The 24,754-nt window shown below is 39.4% G+C and overlaps 1 protein-coding gene and 1 long non-coding RNA gene across 2 annotated transcripts; one reads left to right on the top strand and one right to left on the bottom strand.

Annotated features, from left to right (window-relative positions):
• Nucleotides 1-20,274: 20,274 nt before the first annotated feature.
• LOC122022274 (pirin-like protein) lies at nucleotides 20,275-22,135 on the bottom strand. The gene is made up of 7 exons (XM_042580234.1): nucleotides 21,824-22,135; nucleotides 21,682-21,731; nucleotides 21,563-21,601; nucleotides 21,453-21,481; nucleotides 21,295-21,357; nucleotides 21,095-21,198; nucleotides 20,275-20,940 (listed from the first exon to the last, which is right to left on the bottom strand). Exons 1-7 carry the CDS (start codon nucleotides 22,096-22,098, stop codon nucleotides 20,454-20,456), a joined length of 1,047 nt encoding a protein of 348 aa, XP_042436168.1. The 5' UTR covers nucleotides 22,099-22,135; the 3' UTR covers nucleotides 20,275-20,453.
• LOC122022275 lies at nucleotides 20,420-23,611 on the top strand. The gene is made up of 2 exons (XR_006122922.1): nucleotides 20,420-21,342; nucleotides 23,297-23,611. It is a non-coding gene; the product is annotated as an uncharacterized LOC122022275 (long non-coding RNA).
• The last annotated feature ends 1,143 nt before the right edge of the window (nucleotides 23,612-24,754 follow it).

The following is a 24,754-nucleotide window of genomic DNA, read 5'->3' as shown; positions in this document are numbered from 1 at the left end:
AATCCAACTGATTAGATAGTCGTCACGAAAGCTGAATCGCTCTCGATATCAGGGTCAAATTGCTAAACCCCTTGTATAATGCCTCGCAAGTGGTCACTATAGTAATGGTGTCGTACGAGAGATGGTAGCGATGCCGAGTGAACCATGAGAAATAATACCGAGTCAACAACCGGATCAATGTAGAGCGAATGGAAAAACGTCAAGTGAGCGACGAGTAAAATGATAATCGACCGAGTGACACGTGGGATGCCGAGCAGACCGAGCGAAAAAGTGTCGACCGGGGTAGTTGGAAGAATGTCGATCAGGCGGAGAGACGCTGGGTAAGCGAGGCAGAGCATGTGACCGCGAAAAGGCTAACTGAGGGATCAGGAGAATGCCAACCGGGCCACCAAAAAATATCGATCGAATGGTCGTAAAATGTGATCGGGCGACCCAACAATGTCAACCAAGTGACCATAAAATGCTGACCGGGCGAACGAGCGGGTGATGCCGAGCGGGCGACCGAGAAAGTGTCAACCCATCGATCGTAAAATACTGACCAGACCATCTAGAGAATGTCAAGCATTCGACCTAGTTCATGTGTGTGGCCGAACGGACGGCTGAGCGATACCGGTAGGACGACTACAAGAGTGCTGAACGAGCGGCCTAGAGAATGCCGACCGGGCGATCGTAAAATGCTGACCTGACAATCGAGTACTGAGTGGGATGATGTCGAATGGGAGAGCGAAAAGCATGACGTTGGTGTCTCGAGTAGGTGCGAGGCTCATGCGGTCGAAGGGCATGGAACCCGTAGGATACTCTGGTAATAAAAAATAATAAAAATTTAAAATTTAGTAAAATATAGGAAAAAAATGAGACGGTAACTTAATGATACAAAATGAATTTAGACCTTTTCTGAAATGTCTTTGGCGAACTCACTCAATTCGTGATCAATACAATTTTCTCTAATTTCTAAATCTGTCCCGTTAAAAACATCTAATTATCTTCTAGAAACATGAAAGGAAAAAAAATTGAATAAATGCATTAGACTAATCGAAACAAAGGTGACTCCATTATCTTTGAAGATCTTCACCACACGTATCTAGACCCAAAGTCTTGAGTCATTTCGAGTTGAGCCAAAACCGAGTCATTTTGAGACGAGTTGGAGCTAAGTTGAAGCTGAGTCATCACTCCTAGTCAAGTCATTCCAAACCGTGGAGTCACTTTTGATTGAGCCAATATGAGTTGCTAAGTCACTCTTGGTCAGGGCCGACTAAGACATAGGCTATTAAGATCTATACCTAGGACCCTTATTATATTGGGATCCACAAATTTTATATATATATATCTATATATATATACTTGATCCTGTCGGGATGCTGAGAAGACGGACCTGCCGGTGTGACGTGTCTGGAAGGTTGACCGCATCCCTATGACCCGGTGGCGAGCTGTCTTCTGCGTTAACCAAGTCACCCGAAGTCCTCTGGTCAATGGTACCTGTATCCAACGACCGGGTTATCCCGGTCCCTGGTACCCCGATGCTCAAGATGGATCCCCCAGATGTATAAGCAGTTGAATAATAACAGAACAATGAAATAAACATAAGAGGAGTACGATGACGTATCCTGGCCTCGGAGGGGGGGCGCCCTCGGATGGAGCGGTGAGCTGGTCGAGATGCGGATCGAGTCGTCATGACCCTGAAGAGTGGATAGATGTCCACCAGCTGAGTAGCTGGATCCGGTGGCTCGAAGCTGGGCGCGATATGGATCCGCGAGACGGCGCGCGGTCTAGCTACAACATTGGCTCGCAGGCCGGACTAGGGGCACGAAGGTCGGAATACAATAATGGCCCCGAAGGTCGAATACTCTATCGGCTCACAGGCCGCATCAAATAAATAGTACGAAACATAAGCACTCGGGCAACAGCTATCCGGAGGGTGACGACGGCATGTGGTGACTTCAGCGGCGAGGTCGACCGCGGGAGGCGGCTGTGGCAATCCCTAGAGATGACGACAGCGATGGCCGCCAAAGGCGGCGAGATGGAGGTCGTCGGAGGTCGCTACAGTGGCCGCTGGGAGCGGCGATGGCGGTGGGAGGTGCTGGCGAACGCTAGAGGTGGCGTCGGAGGCCACCGGAGGCGGAAGCGACGCTACTGGAGGTTGAAGCAGAGCTCCTCGACGACGGGAGGTGCCCGCGGATGCTGGGGAAGGCGCCGACGACCGCCGGAGGCGGCAACGATGTTGCTGGAGGCGGAGGCAAAGCTTGCTATCCAGAGATGGTCGGTGCTTGGAACGCTCAGTAGGAGCGACGTTGAAGGTGCAGACGCCGACGCACCAGGCTGAGGCAGCAGCGCCAGCTGGACGACGACGACGACGACCTAAAGTCCAAGCACGAACCAGCCCCTTCCTCCTAGCGTCGGCGTTGGAAGGAAGGCCGGAGGACAGGAGGTAGAGGAGAGGAGCGACAGGCGGTCGGCGTCGACGCCGACGAGGAAGATGGAAGAAGGTCCCCTCGGCCGCGAACCAAAAATGCGCACTCAACCCCCCCCCCCACCCTAAACCTGGCGGCGGTCTCCTCCTAGACACGAAGAACAGTGTCCCCTATAAACTCCAAACCCTAATCCTTAAAAGACCAAAATGTCCTCCCCTTTCTTCTTAATTCCTACCAAATCCTAAAGGTTACATCCGCATCACAAGCCTCCCCTTCAAGTCTAGTCGAAGGAGGTGCGAGTCCGACTGACTAGACCAAGCCCAAAACAGAATCGCTACCGAACGCGAAATCAGATCACTGAGCTAGTCTTATCACGTCGAACGAGTAGTCATAACGATGCCGAGCAAGTGACTCAAGTAGTATCGCGCGAGCGACGAAAAATGGTGCCGCGCGGTTGCTAGGCAAGCTATCGGGCGAACTGCCAGTGAGCGTTTGGACAAATACCGAGCGAGAGATGAAGCAGTGCTGGGTAGGAGTGGGGTCCGAAAACTAAGCGGGAGCATCACCCATGAAATCGAGTGCGCGCAAAAAGGAAAGTCGTGGACCGAACGAGCGTATCGTACGTGAGATGAACTGGAGTGTAACCCGTGAGTCGAAGGCGCATGGATGCGCAAGTAGTGAGCCGACCGGGCGCATAGCCTCTGAGATATTCTGGTGCGAAACCAGTGGAGATACTCTTGTTTGCGACCATCGGAGATAGCTCGACCCGAACGGGGGAGATAAGATGCTCTTATAAGCTAATCTATGACCAATGAGAAGCACCCGACACTGAACGGGAGAAATGAGAGATCTGATAAGCAGGTCCACGACCAATGAAGGCCGCTCGACCCCGAGTGGGGGAATGAAGTTTGCTCGACCTCGAACGGGGGAGATAGCAGGTCTGATAAGCTGGTGCGAGGCTAGCAATGACGCCTTGATCCCAACCAGGGAAAAATAGGAAATCTGATGTGCTGATTTGCGAACATCGACGATCGCTCGACCCCGAACGGGGGAGATAGGAGATCCAATATGCTCGACCCCGAACGGGGGAGATAGATGTTATGATAAGCTCGACCCCAAATGGGGGAGATAGATGCTCTGATAAGCTCGACCCCGAACGGGGGAGATAGAATATCCGACGGACCGGTCTGTGAAGGCGGGGGGTTTAACTTCGCCGCTCGACGGTCTTCAGACCGGGTATTTATAGTCGCCGGTTCGACTCTGGCGTTTAACGTCGTCACTCAACGGTCTTCAAACCAGGTATTTATAGTCGCCGGTTCGACTCTGGCGTTTAACGTCGCCGCTACACGGTCTTCAAGCCGGGTATTTATAGTCGCCGGTTCGACTCTAGTGTTTAACGTCGTCGCTCGACAGTTTTCAAGCCGGGTATTTATAGTCGTCGGTTCGACTCTAGCGTTTAACGTCCCCGCTCGACGGTCTTCAAGCCGGGTATTTATAGTCGCCGGTTCGACTCTGGCATTTAACGTCGCCGCTCGACGGTTTTCAAGTCGGGTATTTATAGTCGCCGGCTCGACTCTGGCGTTTAACGTCGCCGCTCGACGGTCTTCAAGCATAACTCAAACCGGGCCGATCGCTCGGATAATATACGCCCGGTCGATCGGCACGGGGTCTTCGACATCGAGCCCGTGGCTCGGATAATATATGCTTGGTCGATCGGTACGAGGTCTTCGACATCGAGCCCGTGGCTCGGATAATATACGCCCGGCCGATCGATACGGGGGTCTTCGATCGAGGAACTAGGGCAGATCATATAACTGAAAGAGAAAAGATAACGCAAAAACTGACCTGCCGACCAGCAAAGGATCTGGTTCAGTTCCTCGACTCTCGAATACCCGTGGAGTGAGGAGAATGACACATTCATCGAAACCTACCGAGATCATGAGGATGGTAGAATTTTCCGGCGTCGTCCATCTTCACGTCCAGATCAGGTGCGTTCCCACAGACGATGTCAATTTGATCCTGTCGGGATGCTGAGAAGACGGACCTGCCGGTGTGACGTGTCTGGATGGTTAACCGCATCCTCATGACCCGGTGGCGAGCTGTCTTCTGCGTTGACTAAGTCGCCCGAAGTCCTCTAGTCAACGGTACCTGTATCCAACGACCGGGTTACCCCGGTCCTTGGTATCTCGATGCTCGAGGCGGATCCCCCAGATGTATAAGCAGTTGAATAATAGCAGAACAAGAAAATAAACATAAGAGGAGTACGATGACGTACCCTGGCCCCGGGAGGCGCCCTCGGATGGATCGGTGAGCTGGTCGAGATGCGGATCGAGTCGTCATGACCTTGGAGAGTGGATAGATGTCCACCAACTAAGTAGCTGGATCCGGTGGCTCGAAGCCGGGCGTGATATGGATCCGCGAGACGGCGCGCGGTCTAGTTACAGCATTGGTTCGCAGGGCGAACTAGGGGCACGAAGGCCGGAATACAATAATGGCCTCGAAGGCCGAATACTCTATCGGCTCGCAGGCCGCATCAAATAAATAGTACGAAACATAAGCACTCAGGCGACGGCTATCCGGAGGGTGATGACGGCGTGTGGCGACTACCGCTGAAGGCGGCGAGGTCGACCGCGGGAGGCGACTGTGGCAATCCCTAGAGATGACGACAGCGATGGCCGCCAAAGGTGGCGAGATGGCGGTCGCCGGAGGTGCTGGCGAACGCTGGAGGTGGCGTCGGCGACCACCAGAGGCGGAAGCAACGCTACTGGAGGCTGAGGCATAGCTCCTCGATGGCGGGAGGTGCCGACGGATGCTGGGGAAGGCGCCGACGGCCGCCGGAGGAGGCAACGATGTTGCTGGAGGTGGAGGCAAAACTTGCTAGCCAGAGATGGCCGGTGCCGGGAACGCTCAGTAGGAGCGACGTCGAAGGTGCAGACGTCGGCGCACCAGGTTGAGGCAGCAGCGCCGGCTGGACGGCGTCGGCCTAAAGTCCAAGCACAAATCAGCCCTTCCTCCTAGCGTCGGCGCTGGAAGGAAGGTCGGGGGACAGGAGGTAGAGGAGAGGAGCGGCAGGCGGTCGACGTCGGCGCCGACGAGGAAGGAGGAAGAAGGTCCCCTCGGCCGCGGACCAAAAACGCGCACTCAGCCCCCCCCCCCCTTACCTAAACCTGGCGGCGGCCTCCTCCTGGTAGACCTTACCACGGTTCGGAACCGACGGTTCGACGGTTCGGAACCGCCGGTTCGACGGTTCCAGGCAGGTCGACCCTTAACCTTAACCGCCCAAGACGGTTACGGTTCACGGTTCAGAACCGCCGGTTCACGGTTCGGTTCACGGTTCGTCACGGTTCAAGATTAATATGTTAAAAAAAATTAAAAATTAAAAATTAAACATTAAAAATTAGAAATTAAAATTTATTGAAAAAAGGGCTTGCACTTATTTAAGTTGCCTACGTATCCCTTTAGGGGAATTAAAGCCCACGTAGTTCTTTTACATTTTTATCCTTTTACATTTTCATTCACTTACATTCCCTGTTCCTGTCGTATTTGTTCCTTCAGTATCAAAATCTTCAACTTCGTCATCTGAAAGTTGCATTCCTTGGATTCTTTTCTCCGCTCTGGTCCAATCGTCCAGTAATGCTTGGGCTTCCAATGAGTCAGGAGACAAAGTTGATCGTCGTTCATCTAATATGTTGCCGCCGGCATTGAACGTCTGCTCCACAGCAACAGTTGACACTGGACAAGCTAAAATTTCTTTTGCGATCACGGAGAGAACGGGAAAGCTTTGAGCCTTCTGTGACCACCACTTTAAGATATCGAAGTTTTCGCTATCTGCTTCATTAAAATCAAAAGAAGTCGTAAAATAATTCTCAAGTTCCTGTGTGGAACTTGAGGATCCTCGTGGACTTTTTGTCCATTCTTTTAATAAGAGTTGTGCTTTTGTAAGTTTTAAATTACTACTAGTAGTTTGTTGAATTTCAGAAATATTAATTTGTGTTCCATATTTTGCATAATATTGATTATAAATATCATATAAATAAATTCTAACATTATATATAATATTAACTGGATCAGGGGAAGAAGAATCTTTAATTGGAATTAAAGCGTCATAATATAAAGTTAACATTTCTTGTAAAACTTCTAATTTAAATATAGGATCTAAAGCAAATGCAATTAAATAAATTTCAGGAATTAAATAAAAATATTTTTCCCATTCAGTTTTCATAGCTAAGATGCAAGGAGATAAAGATTCATTATTAATATGTTCATTTAAAACTAATACTATATTAGAAATTTTTTCTAAAACTAATTGAGCAGTGGGATAATAAATACCGGAAAGTTGTTCGGTTGCATCATTAAATACTTTTAAAATTTCACAAATACTACTACAAATATTCCATTGTTGTGAAAATAAATATATATTAGTATTAGTGTTTTGTGCAAAAAATGAACATAATAATTTTTTATATTGAAATGAATCTTGTAATAATTTGTATGTTGAATTCCAACGTGTTGGTACATCACGTGGAAATTCTTTAGGTCTCATTCCATTAATTTTATAAAACATACCCCATTGTTTCATTATAGATGGATGAGACCATAAATAAGAAATTACAATTCTAATTGGTTTAATATAACTTTCTAAAATTTTTAAACCATCTTGAACACATAAATTTAAAACATGGCATACACAACGAATATGAAAAAATAAACCTCCAATAATAGGTTGACAAACAAATTTAGATCATCTATACAAGCGGTATTAGAACTAGCATTATCTAATGATATTGAAAATATTTTATGAGTTAAATCATATTCTTCTAAAATTAAACATAATAATTGTGCGATATTATGAGCATTATGTGATTCATCAAAAACTCTATAAGCTAATAATCTTTTTTGGAGGTTTCAAGAGTTATCGATCCAATGGCAAGTCACACCCATATACGAATGTGTTTGCCAATTATCACTCCAAATATCGGAACATAAAGAAACTTTATTATCTAATTTACTAAATTCATCAATTAAATTCTTTTTTCCTTGTTTTACTAATTTTTTAATTGTACGAGTAAGTGTAGTTCTAGGAACACGTTTAGCACATGGATTAAGAGATTCTTTACAAAAATCTTCAAATGTGCATTTAGATCCAAAACTAAAAGAAAGATGTTCTACGGAAATAAATTTAGCTAATGATTCTCTTAATTTATTATCCGAATATAAAAATAAACCGGAATCGGTACTACCGCTAGTTGAAGAAAATCTTGATAATTGTGTTTGAGAACGGTCGAGTCCATATTCCGTCGGGTGCTTCGTTTCTACATGTCGTTTCAACGACCCATAGCCGCCGCTGGCTTGGAATTTGTAGGAAGCATTACAGTGCTTACATTTTGCACGCATTTCTCCCGACGGAAGAGTGACCTTCTCAAAATGTTTAGTAAAAATAGAAGACTTTAGAGGAGGAAGTTCCCGAACCTTAGAAGTAATTGCATCAGTACTTCCTTGTATTTCATGTGTCGGATTCGGAAGATGCTCGATCTCATCATCGGTGGATTGAATGTTGGGGTCCTCCTCCCGCGGATTCATTATTTGCTTTCCCTTCCGAGCTCGAGATTATGCACCTCCGCGGCCTCCTTCCATTGTAATTGAAAATTGAAAACGAAAGCGTGCAGAGATTAGAGAATACGAAAATGAGATTAAGAGTAGAGAAGATGTGTGTGAAAAATGATGAAATGAGCTCTCTAGTTATAGAGTTTTGATAGTAACAGACACTAAATCATAGCCATTGATCAAAAAACGGTCAAATGATCCTAACCGTTGAAAAAAAATACCCAAAAAACCCTCCCAACGCCTATGAACCGCCGGTTAACCGGCGGTTCAAGCCGTTTAAAAATATATATATATTTGTTTGCGGCTGAACCGCCGGTTCAACCCGCCGGTTAACCGGCGGTTCGCCGGGTTTACAGCCCATGAACCGGAACCGGCCCGGCAACTTGCCGGGCCGGTTCTGGTTCGACCCGGCGAACCGGGTCAACGGGCAACCGACCCGTTGACCCGGTTACGGGCCTGGGCCGGGTTCGGGTTCGGGCCAGACCCGGCCCGGGGTCGGGTCTACCTCCTGGACACGAAGAACAGTGCCCCTATAGACTCCAAACCCTAATCCTCAAAAGACCAAAACACCCCTCCCCTTTATTCTTAATTCCTACCAAATCCTAAAGGCTACATCCGCATCAATACCTATATAAATCAAATATGAATATTAATTTAAAAACATATGAATTTATATATTTAATATTTAAAAGTATAGTTAAAATAAATTTTAGTCGAGATTTATTTTCATCGATAATTTTAATTTTTACTAACTAAATTATATTTGGGAAAAAAAAGTTAAATTTTTTATAGATTAAATCTTATTTTTTTAGTCGTTGGATTTAATTGATAATTTTAATTTTTTAAAATTAGATTTGGTTAGCAATTTTTTTTTATTAAAATTTAATTAGTAATTTTAGATTTTTATTGAAAAAAATTAATTTATTAATCAAAATTAAATTTTATTAATAAATTAAAAATATTTATTGATTATACTTAATTAATATTTTTGTTATATAAATGAATTTGAAAGTCAAAAGCATATTTAATATTGTAGTATTATTTTTTTATATTTTATTATTCTTTTATTTTTTTTTAATAATTCATCATCGATATTTTATAACTAAATATTTTTGGCTAAATAAATTTTATTAATAATTTATCAAATTTAAAATTGATAAAAAAATAGTTTAATTCATGAGGCAGTTCCTTCTCCACGAATTTTATAGTTGGAATAGCCTCATTATTCCGAACAAATCTATCTACGTATTTTGATACTATATATATATATATATATATATATATATAGAATTATGATATGCTGCATAACTTTTTCATACGCTCCTTGCGCAACTGCCGCTGTGGCAATCCGAATCAGCACTGTTCTTCCTCAACCATCTTTATCATGGTCATCATGTCCAACAAGAATCTATAGGAATTGAGTCAGTGGTTTACCGTGTGATGAATTTTCAAAATTGTTCTTCCTCCAAACCAAGGGTCCTCACACATGACAAACAGAGGGACTACATATCTTGTAGCTGTAGGAAATTTGAGTTCGATGGCATTCCATGCAGGCATATGTTAGCTTTTTTTCGTATCAACCAAGTGTTTCATCTACCTGATAAGTATATACTCAAACGATGGACACGAGATGCAAAGGTTGGAGCAATATATTCATTGGGAGAGCAAAATTTCATCAATGATCCAGAAAGGATTTTAATGTCAAGACACTCGAGGTTATCCAATAAAGTTTCGATATTAATTGATGATGCATCTTTGACTGATGAGGGGACAAACTTCTTGGATGAACAATTTGATTTTATTTACAGCAAAATTCAAGAGATAAATATTAGTAAAAAAATATGCGACAATAGAAGTCAAAGGAATAAATCCATGGATGAAACTCTTATTATTGATCCACCTTTAGTAAGAACAAAGGGATGTGGGAAGAGATTGAAATCATCAAAGGAGAAGTCAACCTCAAAGTCCCGGTTATGTCGTGGATGCGGGCATCGAGGTGTGTCACATGACAAGCGCAACTGTCCAATTTTACAGCAAGGGTATGTGTCGATTAATTTTGTATTTGTATGATAATTTTATTTGCAAATAAATTCTCTAATACAATTTATAAATATGATGATATGTCTTGTCAGATCAACTATAGATAATCATCATAATAACGATAACGATACATATGAAGAAGAATTGGCAGATATCGATGGTAATATCAAAGTTTTATTAAATTATAGTAATTGATTGATTGAGAAATTGAAGTTAATAATTATCTTTATTATTACAGGTTCTAACAATATGCACCAGGATGAATGAAGGTTTTTAAAAACATCAACAAATCACCCTGTAAGTAATTTATCCTACAATTCTACTTATGATTGTTAAACTACATAGTTGCTTATGCTTGGCATTTGAGTTGCTTTTATTCTGTATCAAGAAAGTGCTTGGATTATTACGTTTTTCAAAATTACTTCACTTAGTGTTTTTCTGCCCTTTTATGTGAAGTCTCCAAGTTTCGAACTCTACTTATTATATAACATGATTGTTATATATATAAAGTTGAATATTATATAATTATATGGCGTGTTCATCTCTATTCCACGAACCTCTTAATTGTGATTTTTTTATAAAAAAAAGTCTATTTCGTCTTATTTGTATGAATCATTTAACAACTCTCAACAAGCCAGCTTGGTTGACTTTGTTGAATTATTTATATTGTATGGGGCATCTTTTAGTCTATTGAGGATAGAAATATGTTTCTTTTCCAGAACACTCGTTAGGATTATATAACATGATTTCTTTTATAAAACTAATGTTTCATGTTTCTTCTTAACTGTCATTTTATTTCATTTCACAGGAATCAAGATTTGCATCTGGGTTGACGATTGCATCAACTTCACTTTCAGTTGTAATATGAAATTCCTTTGTGAACATGTTTGGTGCTTAGATTTGTCACTCAAATATAATAAAAAGCGACTCATGAATGCTGCGGTTTACATATTTGGACTAAACATTTTCTTCTATAGATGATGCATCGTGCTCTTTCATGTTATTTTTTTGTTGAAGTTTTAGATGACTTGTCATGCTTCTGAATTATATTTGCATAGTTTAAAAATCAAAGTATTGTTTTAGAAGTATATGAGTGTGATTAAATTTATTTAGTAAATAAATATTGTGTCATCCAAATTTATTCAGTAGATAAATATCAAATAATGTCTGGATATTTAAATCAAATTTATTATATAACGAACAACAATAACAAAAATTGTTTAAATGATTTACTATTATAATTTTATATGAACATACACCCGATATAATTTTTTTTTTACATAAAAACCATTTCATCGAAGGCTTAGATGAAATCATGTGGTGTGCTTTAGTGCCACCGATTAGGTCCTCAATTGCATGATTTTGTTGAAAAGTTACATCCTAAGGGTCTCGAGGGGCTCTGCCGAGTTTGTTGATCCAAGTTACCAAAAAATACATCTTTTTCAATCAATCTACTAAAGATCAGATAGCATTTTCTAGGTTACCACTACTTGTGTACATGTCAACCATAGAATGAAAGAATCACCAGCTAGATCATTCTTCAAAATATGAGCATGAACTTGGGATCCACAACCGCTATGTCTCAGGCTAGTGCAGGATTTTAACATACTGATGTATGTATAATTGTAAGGAACCATATTCTTTGTTAACATGTGTCTGACAAAACAATGAACTGGCAGGACTCGTCTAACAACCCTGTGCCACTGCTGCCTGAAATCCAAGTCTCCACAAACTGAATAAGATTTCAGACAGGAGGTAAGAGCAAAAGCGTTCGGCGAGCTCCATCCGTCACCATCTTGTAGAACAATATCAAGGATTCTTTCGCGCGATCCATACATGCATACGCTGACATGAGGGTCGTCCACGAGACATCATCGCGCTGAGGCATTTCGTCGAACAACGATCGAGCGACTCCCAAGAAATCGCATTGTGAATAGAGACGAAGCAATCATTTCCACAGATACGCATCGGCGTCGAATCCGGACCTCATCAAGCGTCCTGTATGGGCTTCCCATGGGTGAGGGATCTACTCGAGGTGAGGGTCGGCGTCTGATGGCGGTGGCGGCGGCAACGTCGATTTGTGAATAGAGACGAAGCAATCATTTCCACAGATACGCATCGGCGTCGAATCCGGACCTCATCAAGCGTCCTATGAGCTTCCCATGGGTGAGGGATCTACTCGAGGTGAGGGTCGGCGTCTGATGGCGGTGGCGGCGGCAACGTCGAGAGAGGAAAGAAAACCAAAAGACTCGACTTGTGAAAAAAATAAAAAATAATAAAAAAAGATGGCACTGGGTCACTTCTGGGCAAGCAGCGCCGAAGGATGGCGGCAGCTGCGTCGAGAGAGGAAAGAAAATGAGAAGAGGCTGTTTGGGGAAAAAATTAAAGAAAGATGGTAAAAAATAAAAAAGATGATAAAAAAATAAAAATGCTGATTCGGATTGCCACAGCGGCAGTTGCGCAAGGAGCGTATGAAAAAGTTATGCAGCATATCATAATTCTATATATATATAGAATTATGATATGCTGCATAACTTTTTCATACGCTCCTTGCGCAACTGCCGCTGTGGCAATCCGAATCAGCATTTTTATTTTTTTATCATCTTTTTTATTTTTTATTTTTTACCATCTTTCTTTAATTTTTTCCCCAAACAGCCTCTTCTCATTTTCTTTCCTCTCTCGACGCAGCTGCCGCCATCCTTCGGCGCTGCTTGCCCAGAAGTGACCCAGTGCCATCTTTTTTTATTATTTTTTATTTTTTTCACAAGTCGAGTCTTTTGGTTTTCTTTCCTCTCTCGACGTTGCCGCCGCCACCGCCATCAGACGCCGACCCTCACCTCGAGTAGATCCCTCACCCATGGGAAGCTCATAGGACGCTTGATGAGGTCCGGATTCGACGCCGATGCGTATCTGTGGAAATGATTGCTTCGTCTCTATTCACAAATCGACGTTGCCGCCGCCACCGCCATCAGACGCCGACCCTCACCTCGAGTAGATCCCTCACCCATGGGAAGCCCATACAGGACGCTTGATGAGGTCCGGATTCGACGCCGATGCGTATCTGTGGAAATGATTGCTTCGTCTCTATTCACAATGCGATTTCTTGGGAGTCGCTCGATCGTTGTTCGACGAAATGCCTCAGCGCGATGATGTCTCGTGGACGACCCTCATGTCAGCGTATGCATGTATGGATCGCGCGAAAGAATCCTTGATATTGTTCTACAAGATGGTGACGGATGGAGCTCGCCGAACGCTTTTGCTCTTACCTCCTGTCTGAAATCTTATTCAGTTTGTGGAGACTTGGATTTCAGGCAGCAGTGGCACAGGGTTGTTAGACGAGTCCTGCCAGTTCATTGTTTTGTCAGACACATGTTAACAAAGAATATGGTTCCTTACAATTATACATACATCAGTATGTTAAAATCCTGCACTAGCCTGAGACATAGCGGTTGTGGATCCCAAGTTCATGCTCATATTTTGAAGAATGATCTAGCTGGTGATTCTTTCATTCTATGGTTGACATGTACACAAGTAGTGGTAACCTAGAAAATGCTATCTGATCTTTAGTAGATTGATTGAAAAAGATGTATTTTTTGGTAACTTGGATCAACAAACTCGGCAGAGCCCCTCGAGACCCTTAGGATGTAACTTTTCAACAAAATCATGCAATTGAGGACCTAATCGGTGGCACTAAAGCACACCACATGATTTCATCTAAGCCTTCGATGAAATGGTTTTTATGTAAAAAAAAAATTATATCGGGTGTATGTTCATATAAAATTATAATAGTAAATCATTTAAACAATTTTTGTTATTGTTGTTCGTTATATAATAAATTTGATTTAAATATCCAGACATTATTTGATATTTATCTACTGAATAAATTTGGATGACACAATATTTATTTACTAAATAAATTTGAATCACACTCATATACTTCTAAAACAATACTTTGATTTTTAAACTATGCAAATATAATTCAGAAGCATGACAAGTCATCTAAAACTTCAACAAAAAAATAACATGAAAGAGCACGATGCATCATCTATAGAAGAAAATGTTTAGTCCAAATATGTAAACCGCAGCATTCATGAGTCGCTTTTTATTATATTTGAGTGACAAATCTAAGCACCAAACATGTTCACAAAGGAATTTCATATTACAACTGAAAGTGAAGTTGATGCAATCGTCAACCCAGATGCAAATCTTGATTCCTGTGAAATGAAATAAAATGACAGTTAAGAAGAAACATGAAACATTAGTTTTATAAAAGAAATCATGTTATATAATCCTAACGAGTGTTCTGGAAAAGAAACATATTTCTATCCTCAATAGACTAAAAGATGCCCCATACAATATAAATAATTCAACAAAGTCAACCAAGCTGGCTTGTTGAGAGTTGTTAAATGATTCATACAAATAAGACGAAATAGACTTTTTTTTATAAAAAAATCACAATTAAGAGGTTCGTGGAATAGAGATGAACACGCCATATAATTATATAATATTCAACTTTATATATATAACAATCATGTTATATAATAAGTAGAGTTCGAAACTTGGAGACTTCACATAAAAGGGCAGAAAAACACTAAGTGAAGTAATTTTGAAAAACGTAATAATCCAAGCACTTTCTTGATACAGAATAAAAGCAACTCAAATGCCAAGCATAAGCAACTATGTAGTTTAACAATCATAAGTAGAATTGTAGGATAAATTACTTACAGGGTGATTTGTTGATGTTTTTAAAAACCTTCATTCATCCTGGTGCATATTGTTAGAACCTGTAATAATAAAGATAATTATTAACTTCAATTTCTCAATCAATCAATTACTATAATTTAATAAAACTTTGATATTACCATCGATATCTGCCAATTCTTCTTCATATGTATCGTTATCGTTATTATGATGATTATCTATAGTTGATCTGACAAGACATATCATCATATTTATAAATTGTATTAGAGAATTTATTTGCAAATAAAATTATCATACAAATACAAAATTAATCGACACATACCCTTGCTGTAAAATTGGACAGTTGCGCTTGTCATGTGACACACCTCGATGCCCGCATCCACGACATAACCGGGACTTTGAGGTTGACTTCTCCTTTGATGATTTCAATCTCTTCCCACATCCCTTTGTTCTTACTAAAGGTGGATCAATAATAAGAGTTTCATCCATGGATTTATTCCTTTGACTTCTATTGTCGCATATTTTTTTACTAATATTTATCTCTTGAATTTTGCTGTAAATAAAATCAAATTGTTCATCCAAGAAGTTTGTCCCCTCATCAGTCAAAGATGCATCATCAATTAATATCGAAACTTTATTGGATAACCTCGAGTGTCTTGACATTAAAATCCTTTCTGGATCATTGATGAAATTTTGCTCTCCCAATGAATATATTGCTCCAACCTTTGCATCTCGTGTCCATCGTTTGAGTATATACTTATCAGGTAGATGAAACACTTGGTTGATACGAAAAAAAGCTAACATATGCCTGCATGGAATGCCATCGAACTCAAATTTCCTACAGCTACAAGATATGTAGTCCCTCTGTTTGTCATGTGTGAGGACCCTTGGTTTGGAGGAAGAACAATTTTGAAAATTCATCACACGGTAAACCACTGACTCAACTCCTATAGATTCTTGTTGGACATAATAACCATGACTTTCAGTCATTTCACTTTGAAACTCCATCCATTTCTTTTTCGTGTACTTCTTAACCATTTGAGTTTCCATTGGCCAGTTTGTCTTAATTCTGGGATGCTCATTCATATCAATATGGTCAGCAACTAACTCATTGTGTCTTTGATGTCTCAGTGCCCTATTGAAACGAGTGATAAAATCCATCAATGAATTCTTATTTGAGACATATCTCTTGAAAAATGCATGTGAGCCTTCAGATCTCTGACTACTTGACATTCCAGCACAAAATACATGACTAAAATATGTTGGCACCCACTTGTGTCGTAATTCATACATCAATGATAACCAATCATTTTTCTCTAAGTTAGCACATTTGATAACCTCTTTCCATGAATTCTCAAATTCATCAGGTGTTGTAGAATTTCCAATGACATTTTTGATACTTTGATAGTAGTCACGAAAAGTCAAAGGGTGTAATTTATCTGGGAATTTGTTCAGTATATGCCATAAACAATATCGATGCATTGTTTGAGGAAAAACTTGGGCAATGGCTTTCGTCATAGCAGGATCCTGATCAGTGATGATCACATTTGGTGCACCTTTAGACATTGCTTCTATGAACTTGTTAAGCAGCCAAACAAAAGACTCAGTTTTCTCATCACTTATAAAGCCGCAACCAAAAACAATTGTCTGATGATGATGGTTAACTCCTACAAATGGTGCAAAAATCAACCCATATTTGTTGGTGTTATATGTCGTATCAAATACAACTACATCACCAAATACATTATATGCCGTCCTTGATACATGATCTGCCCAAAAACACCTGCTAAATCTATTATCTGAATCAGTCTCATATTCAAAGAAAAAAGCTGGATTCTTCTCTTTCTCAGATGCAAATAACTCAATTAGTGTTTCAGCATCGATACCCTTTTGTTCATCCCTTAGTTCTTTCTCAAAATTTCTAATATCTCTTTCTGTGCAACCCACCCTCTCAGGACCTCCATACTCTATCTCTAATAATCGCATTTGTTGACAAGTTGGCACATTGGCCTCTGAAAATTGTTGAGTCAATGCTTTCTTTGCTACCGAAACATTACGATGTGAGCGTAGCAAATGTACCTTTGAAGGAGTTGAGAGTGGATGATTATGACTTTCCATGATGTTTTTGACAACCCAATTAGATCCAGTTTGTTCCTTGACAAGTGAAATCTTTGACTGACAACCAGTTCTAACTTCGCCACGTGCTCTTTTCCTTGTCTGTTGATCACCTTTTGCATGATTATTCCACCGCATTTGATCTGTATGCCCTTCTTTAAAACATACAAATTGTTTCCAGACAACTTCATTTGTCATCTTATTTTTCTTGCTATTATTTAGCCTAGCACTAAATCCGGCTTCTCGTGCATATTGGTTATAGAATGAAAATGCCTCCTCTAATGATGAGAATTTCATTCCAATTTTTGGCTTTCGATCATCTGCAACTTGGGGAATATATATTTGGGCCTCACCATCATTTTCTTCCATTACTGGAAATGCCAGATGAAGTGAAGCTCTGCATATAACAGTATAGCCACAAAAGTATACTAAATCAAATAGGCATAAAACAATATTCTCATGTGACAATAATGTGACATCAAAATGTATCGTTTTAGTACTAAAACATGATCTTTGAAAAAGTGAGAAGTGGTGATAATTTTAGTACTTGCACTAGACTCTTGGAAAAAATAATATAAAAAAAGACTGTGATTGGATTGAACTAGTCAGACCATATATCAACATTTTACTATGATTATATCTCATGAAGCATTTTACTAATCAGATAAAGTCAAAGAAATCACTTTATATATCAACAACTATGATTATATCTCATGAATCATTTTACTAGAAATCGCCTTCATTTCACTGTTTACAAAATGATTCTTTTTGTGAGATAAATTTTTTTGGACAGTTGATTTGCCAAGAAAATATGGAACTATAGAAGAAACTAAACTTATTCTATTTCACTCGTGTGCATTTGCACACAGTATTTACAAACTTTGTACAAGGATGATTCCTTCAATTTTAGGTTTATGAAACCAGGGAAGGGGATGACATCGATAGAGGCTTCAGTTTTAATGTCACCGACAAAGAATTTATGTGCATTCTCCTCCAACTAAGCCAACCACGAATTGATGGAACACAAATGGATGAAATTATTGCTAACAAAGAGGATGGTGTTTCACCTTTGATGAGGTAGGCAAACTTCAAGTTCACCATAGATGAGATTATGGTTGTTATCTGAATGATCCAAATTACAGAACCCCAAAAATGGTTGACATACTTCATGATTTATATTGTATGAAACATAAGTAATCTGTTGTCTCAAGGAAAATATGAGCAAAGAAACAAAATAGTTATAATTGACTTATTGTTCATTCTAGTAAACAGTGTCAATCATTAGTATAAGTTAGTAATACCTCAAAACACAAACAATAGCCGTTGTTTCGTTACTAAATTCTCTACAAAATTCGTCGTATTGTTGTTATTCTTGGTCCATTCCAATTTACATGAGCATGCTGTTTCGTTAGATTAAAATAAAGTGTACATATAAATATATAGGTTACAATAAAGTGTTCATTCCAATTTCCATGAGCAAGCTTTTCTCGTACCTTAATTTGAAAGATCTCACAGGGACAGAGTTGGACGGCGTCTTAAGGAAATCTTAGTACGCTAGTTGCTCCAGGACGGCGACAGCAACGAAGAAGGATGGCGTTGAAAACCTAGTTTGCGGAGAGGGGTGTCTAGCGGCTGGGGTAGTCCCAGTAACGATGAGGGTCGGTGTCTGGCGCGGGGTCTCACTCGGCAGGCAACAACGAAGGCGGCGAGAGGCGTCTAGCGGGTGGGTCAGCGTCTGGCACTGAGTCGCTTCTGGGCAAGCAGCGCCGAAGGATGGTGGCAACCCAGAAGGATGGCGGCGGCTGCGTCGAGAGAGGAAAGAAAACGAGAAGAGGCTGTTTGGGAAAAAAACTAAAAAAAGATGGTAAAAAATAAAAAATAAAAAAGATGATAAAAAAATAAAAATGCTGATTCGGATTGCCACAGCGGCAGTTGCGCAAGGAGCGTATGAAAAAGTTATGCAGCATATCATAATTCTATATTCTATATATATATATCATACAAATTTCTATTAGGGGCATCTGCAGTGAGAGGTTTATAGCATACAATGTATACTATAAATCTCTCAATATAAATCACTACCTCACTACATATGTGGGGTTTATGGTTTTTTTTTATAAACCTATATCAAAATCTTGGGATCGAGTTTATAAAAAAAATAGTGGTGAGAGGATAGAGAGAGAATTTTAAAAGAAGTGTAGTTTTTAAAAGAGAGAGGTTTTATGATAATAGAGAATGATTTTTTAAAAGAAGTAAGGTTTTTAACTTTTGATATCACAATGATGTGACAGAGCATAAACCTTTTTAAAAGGTTTACAACTGTGAATACCCTTAGTGGTTCCTTGTAAACAATCCTCTTTTTTAGTATTAATATCTTCTAAAGTCCTTAAGCGAATACATTTTTATGTAAAAATAGAACATCTTGGAGTGTATCAAAAAAAAGGTCAGAAGACTCTATATTACTTAATTATTACTTCATAAAATAAAATTATTATTTTATTACTCTATAAAATATAAAATAAATTTTTTACTTAATTACAATTACATTAATATTAATTTTTAAATTTGAATAAATAAAAATTTAATGATAATTGCAATAAAATTTTTAGAAAATTCTATTTCTAGTTACTAACTTCTATTTAATTTTTTTTTATTTTCTTATCTAGATAAAACATTGTAAGAGTTAAGCCCAGTCAATGCGTGATTTTGAGGAAGAGACTATTATATAGTGACTATATCTAGTACTTGAATCTATTTCCTCTAGGTCACATAATAATTTACTGTTGTGTCGAGTCTTTCTTTACTCGAAGTTAAAATTATTGATAATTTAAAAAATATATATATATATATAATTAAAATATATATTAATAGTATTATAATAATTTACTACTTGTTGTTAAATTAGTTAATATAAAATGTTTTTTAAATTTTTTTTACTAATAATGAGGTTTGACATAAGATAAAGTTATTGTTATTCGGCCTAGTTGGTCACTACTTCTAATTGTATAAATAATCATTGACAATATATGAAATTGTCCTTTTAAATTTTACTAATAAAATTCAATGTTGTCCCCGGGACATGGTTGAGTTGGCTAATATAGAATAGATATTGTTATAATGGGTAAAGTGTTGAATCTCATCAAAGTCAAGAAAAATATTTTTTTCGTAGTGATCAACTATAATTTTTCGATTTATCTCTTAATAGATGATCGTAGGGTAGATTGTATTGGCCAGTTAGATTGACAAATTTTAACTTTGTTAATTAATAAAATTAAATATTTCTAATAAAATTTAGTTAAAAAATATTAAACTATTTTTCCGCCTAGCAGTTCAAGAATAGTTCAGACGGCCGGCCGAGCCCAACCAAGCTACTGAGTCCCTATTGCGCGAGATGAACGATTGCACAAACGAAAAATATCACTATCTTTTTATATATAATTCAATATTATTGGTTCTTGAAAGAAAATAAAATAACAGAAAATTCATATATATATCTACCATCTCCATCCGAATCTTCTAGAAACTATCAAATGGAGATGAGAGTTCAATTTGGGCCAGTCATGGATTTATTTGGGCCTTCCGGCTTCACTGCTGCGAGGCCCAGTGCTTCCCCTTCTCGAACCCGTTCTTGCAGTAGTTGTAGTCTTCAATCGCCTGCTGGATCTGCGCCTGCGTGTTCATCACGAACGGCCCGTACTGCACCACCGGCTCCTTCAGCGGCTGCCCGCCGATGAGTACGAACCTCAGCGGCCTGGCCGCCCTGTTCCACACCTCTACCCCATCGCCGGCGCTCAGCACCAGCGCGTGGTGGCTCGCCGCCGCCTCGGCGCTCGGGTCCCCGAACACGCCCTCGCCGTCCACGATGTAGACGAAGGCGTTCCATGACTCCGGGATCCGCTGATGAACTTGGGATCCGGGGCTTAAGGTGAAGTCTAGGTACATTGTTGGAGTCTGGGTGTAGACGGGTGACTGGACGCCGAAGGATTCGCCGGCGATGATGCGGACGGCAACGCCATCCCTTTCCACCTTGCTTATGTCTTTGCTTTGTAGCTCTTGGTATCTCGGCTCCATCCTTGGAACGAATAGGCGCAAAAATTAGGTTTTCATTGTGAAATTCTCAAAGTTTGGAAGGAAAAAAAAATCGATATTTCTCATGGTATCGGTTTGATCGATTCCATTAGGAACATTATTTGTGATTGTTAAAAAGATAAAATTTTGGCAATTACATTTTGTCCTTGGAGGAGAGATTGATCCAGAGCTGCAACCCTTTGTTCTCTCCAGGCGCAGCAGGCATTTCTGAGTGAATAATTCCTTTACCAGCAGTCATCCACTGAAGAAATTAATGTAGTATGGAGGTGAACCGATGAATCTAATTCTAATTCAATTGATAGCGTAAAGCTTGAGGAGTGAAGGTCATCAAAAGTACCTGCAGATCTCCCGCTCTGATGGTGCCCTTATGCCCTGCAAAATCTTGGTGAGTGAAGGCTCCCTGAATTCAATGATTTATGTACCATGTTATACTTCGTCTTAGCTAAAATTTCATCTGATTTCTATCTCATTCCTACTAGCAAATTAATTTATTACCTCCAGCATATAAGTGACGGTCTCAAAACCTGTCATTGAATGGATAGATTGAGAAGCTTAAAGTAATGAATTTAGGACAAATTTGGGAACTGAATCAACAAAAAGGAAACCTCTATGAGGATGATCAGGAAACCCAGCTGGAGCCGATACTGATAAGGAAAAGAATGAATTAGCTGCCACCAGTACCATTCAATGGAGTTATATTAGGGAAGAGAGGTTAAATACTTACCAGAAAACTCATCCAGCATCAGAAATGGATCCAAGTTTCTTAGTTCTCCCCTGCACAAGATCAATTTCCGAACGAGCATCATGTTAAGCTAAATCCTCTGTTGAATAAGGGATTTAGAACATAGAGATTGATAGGAAATCACCTTCCAATGCTCCTCCTAACAATGGCTCCATCACCTTCGTGTTGCGGCCTGGCAAGTACCTTCTTGACCACATATCTAGGATTCTGAAAGCCTTGGGTTTCACTGTCTCCCATGGAACTCTTGTGCTGGCTTCTGATGAACCAGTACTTGTCTTTAGGATGAGAAAAGAGAGGAGGGAAACAAACTATGTTGGAGGCTTGTTTGATTGGTGAGGATCTTAATAGAATACCGTTATTTATAGTGGAGCAACAAGACCTCATCATTCTCATCATCATGATCAAATGGAGTTGTAGGGGCTCTTTAGCTAAGACTTTTTGGCTGATTTATATTGTTGGAGCAGACGAATGTTTTCCTAAATAGATGCCTATTTTTGTAGTTTTTAGACAAGACAATGAAGTGGATGAGAGAATTTAAATTTGAGTTTTCCTTTGCCCACAAGAAAATTCTTTTGACATCTGGTGGATTAGAATGAGTGCTCAAAAAGCAAAATATTCAAAGTCTTACTAAAATATTTGAAGGGATTAAATAATTGTTTCCATGGCTATCACTTTTCCATGTCATCCTTACGTGAACATGATGTGGGAGCAACCCCCATTGACTTCTTCTCCCACATGCCCAAATGGAAAGAAAAAGTTTGATGGGGAAGAAAAGCTTTAAATATCAACTTCTAGAGTGATAAAGTTGGTGATAGTGATGGTGGGATTGGTTTCAGTACTCGAAAAATTAATAAAACAATGCAAGACAAATACTGAAAATCCTTTAGATTAGAATATGTTTGTTTTTTTTGGATCCGCAGTTTTTGTTTCCTTTTATCCCATTCTTTTTCTCCTTTCCTTTATGCGTAGTGCATCTTTTGCCCCTGGAATGCATCTCTTGCAGGCCCTACATTGCTTTTTGTTAAATAAACTAGTTAGCACCTGTAGTAAATGGATGACTAGCTAATGCATCATAAAAACGTCGTTGATAAATAAACAAATAAACTATCAACTAGAAGATGGCTTGATTATGAAGTTGAAAATTGGTATTTTCTATTGCCTAGGAAGGCTAACTTGGAAAGGCTATGGTATGACTAGAATTTTCTTTAGTCTCCTTCAAAGATGGCTATGTTCAACAATAGATTCCTTGATGCAGTGCTGTACCAAGTCAAATTTTCTTAACAATTCTACTTATTGAAAAAAGTTTGCATCATTATCATTCTTATTGTTATATGTGGCCAATCAAATATTTTAGTTTTTACTACGACAAATATACATCATCCATGATGTAACATCATGCATCATTTTATCAACCTTGATTATTTATTCCTACCACATATGTTTGACGAATATTAGACATTATGATACATGATCTAAACCATGATCAATAAAGATAAAACATGATTAATATTTTATATAGTTTTATAATGATCCATCGTACAGCCTTGTTTTTTTTTCCTTTTCTTTATGGATTATAAACAAACCTTCATAAGTGCAGATTCTACATAGTGTGTTGGGCACCACTAGAGAATGGACAAGTTGATCTTATCGAAGAATGGGTGAGTTATATACTCCACTCGGCTGCACCATCTTTACTGCTCAAGTATTGGTGGCCATGGAAGGTAATGGCACTCTACCACTTGCATTTCCGTAATGCTTGCGCATTTGGTATGTCAATTTGGATCTGTCTAAACTATAAATAACTCATTTGTGCATAGTTTATTTATGTTTACAGCATTCTTTCCCTTCATATTTTGTGATATTCACAAAATGTTTGGTAATAAGAAATAAAATGATTATTCTTTGAGGAATATAATACAGAAGAATATAGTCAAAGTAAACATCTTTTTTAGTCTGATGTATTGAAGAAGTATTTATGCTTGATATGATAATAGTAAAAAATGATTGAGAAAGAATTCTGCAAAAAATTAGTATTTCATGTTCATATTACTATCAAAAGTTATAAATAGTTATTCCATAAAATTTGCGAGGAATTGAATAACTATTCCAACATATTAAAGATGCAGTTGTAGAAAAGAAAACCTTTGAGATACATGCTAAGTGGTAGGAATAGAAGTTGAGAAAAAAAATAGAAGGTTTCACATACCATTTTTTATTTTTGGTTGAAATATCAATCTGATTTATTTTTGAATCCTTTGTTTGATGATAAAATGAGTCAAATTCTATAGGATCAACAAATTTATTTATGGCAATAACAAATTTATGGGAACTTAAAGGAATGATGGAAGGGATAGAAGAGAGAGCGAAAAGAAAGTTCAAATGGAGAAAAAGTTTTTTTTTTCAAAAAAAAAGAGTGGAGTAGGGAACTTAATTTTCCTATGAGTTTGACATGACTAAATTGGTGTGCCCACTCGACTTGTCTTACCCATATGACTCACTTGTCCATCCTGAACCACTCAACTCAACTAGCAGAATTAGCCCTCCTAAACCCATCTAGACCACCCAACTTGACCGGATTCAGGGATTGTGTAACCCACTCAGCCTACTTGACTGTCAAATCAGCCCAATTAGCTCACTAAGATTGATCGGTCTGCTTGACCAACTCGTCCTGTTAGTATTGCAAGATCCACTCAATTTCTCTCGATTATCTAACCTATTTGATCCATCAGATTATGTAGCTTGCTCAGCCTACCTAAACTGTTTTACTCACTTGATCCAACTAGATTGTCCAATTTGCCTAAACGATCCCACTCATGATCTCTAAATTACAATGGCAGATTGTTTTACCGTTGTGTCAATGCTTCCCTTCTTATGTAAATTACATGAAGGATAAAAATATTAAAAATCCATCTCCTCTACCATCCATTAGTAAACCAGCCCTAAAGGAGAAGGCGAGTGCCATGAACTCTAAAATAGAAGAGGATGGAAGATTACTTGCCAATTGAATGAAAGGAACACGAGACAACACCAAAGGGGTACATTGGTTGAGAGACGC

The sequence above is a fragment of the Zingiber officinale genome, chromosome 9B (assembly GCF_018446385.1).
Source record: "Zingiber officinale cultivar Zhangliang chromosome 9B, Zo_v1.1, whole genome shotgun sequence".
NCBI classification, from domain to species: Eukaryota; Viridiplantae; Streptophyta; class Magnoliopsida; order Zingiberales; family Zingiberaceae; genus Zingiber; species Zingiber officinale.
The sequence above is the reverse complement of the archived record's forward strand: the minus strand, read 5'-3'. Positions and strand labels throughout refer to the sequence as shown.

Bases quoted from the DNA above. Each gene is read 5' to 3' on its own strand.
- LOC122022274 (XM_042580234.1), bottom strand. From the start codon at position 22,098: ATGATGATGAGAATGATGAGGTCTTGTTGCTCCACTATAAATAACGGT. The intron at 21,199-21,294 runs GTACTTTTGATG...TAATTTCTTCAG, and splicing joins TCAGAGCGGGAGATCTGCAG to TGGATGACTGCTGGTAAAGG. The intron at 20,941-21,094 runs GTAATTGCCAAA...ATTCGTTCCAAG, and splicing joins CTCTCCTCCAAGGACAAAAT to GATGGAGCCGAGATACCAAG.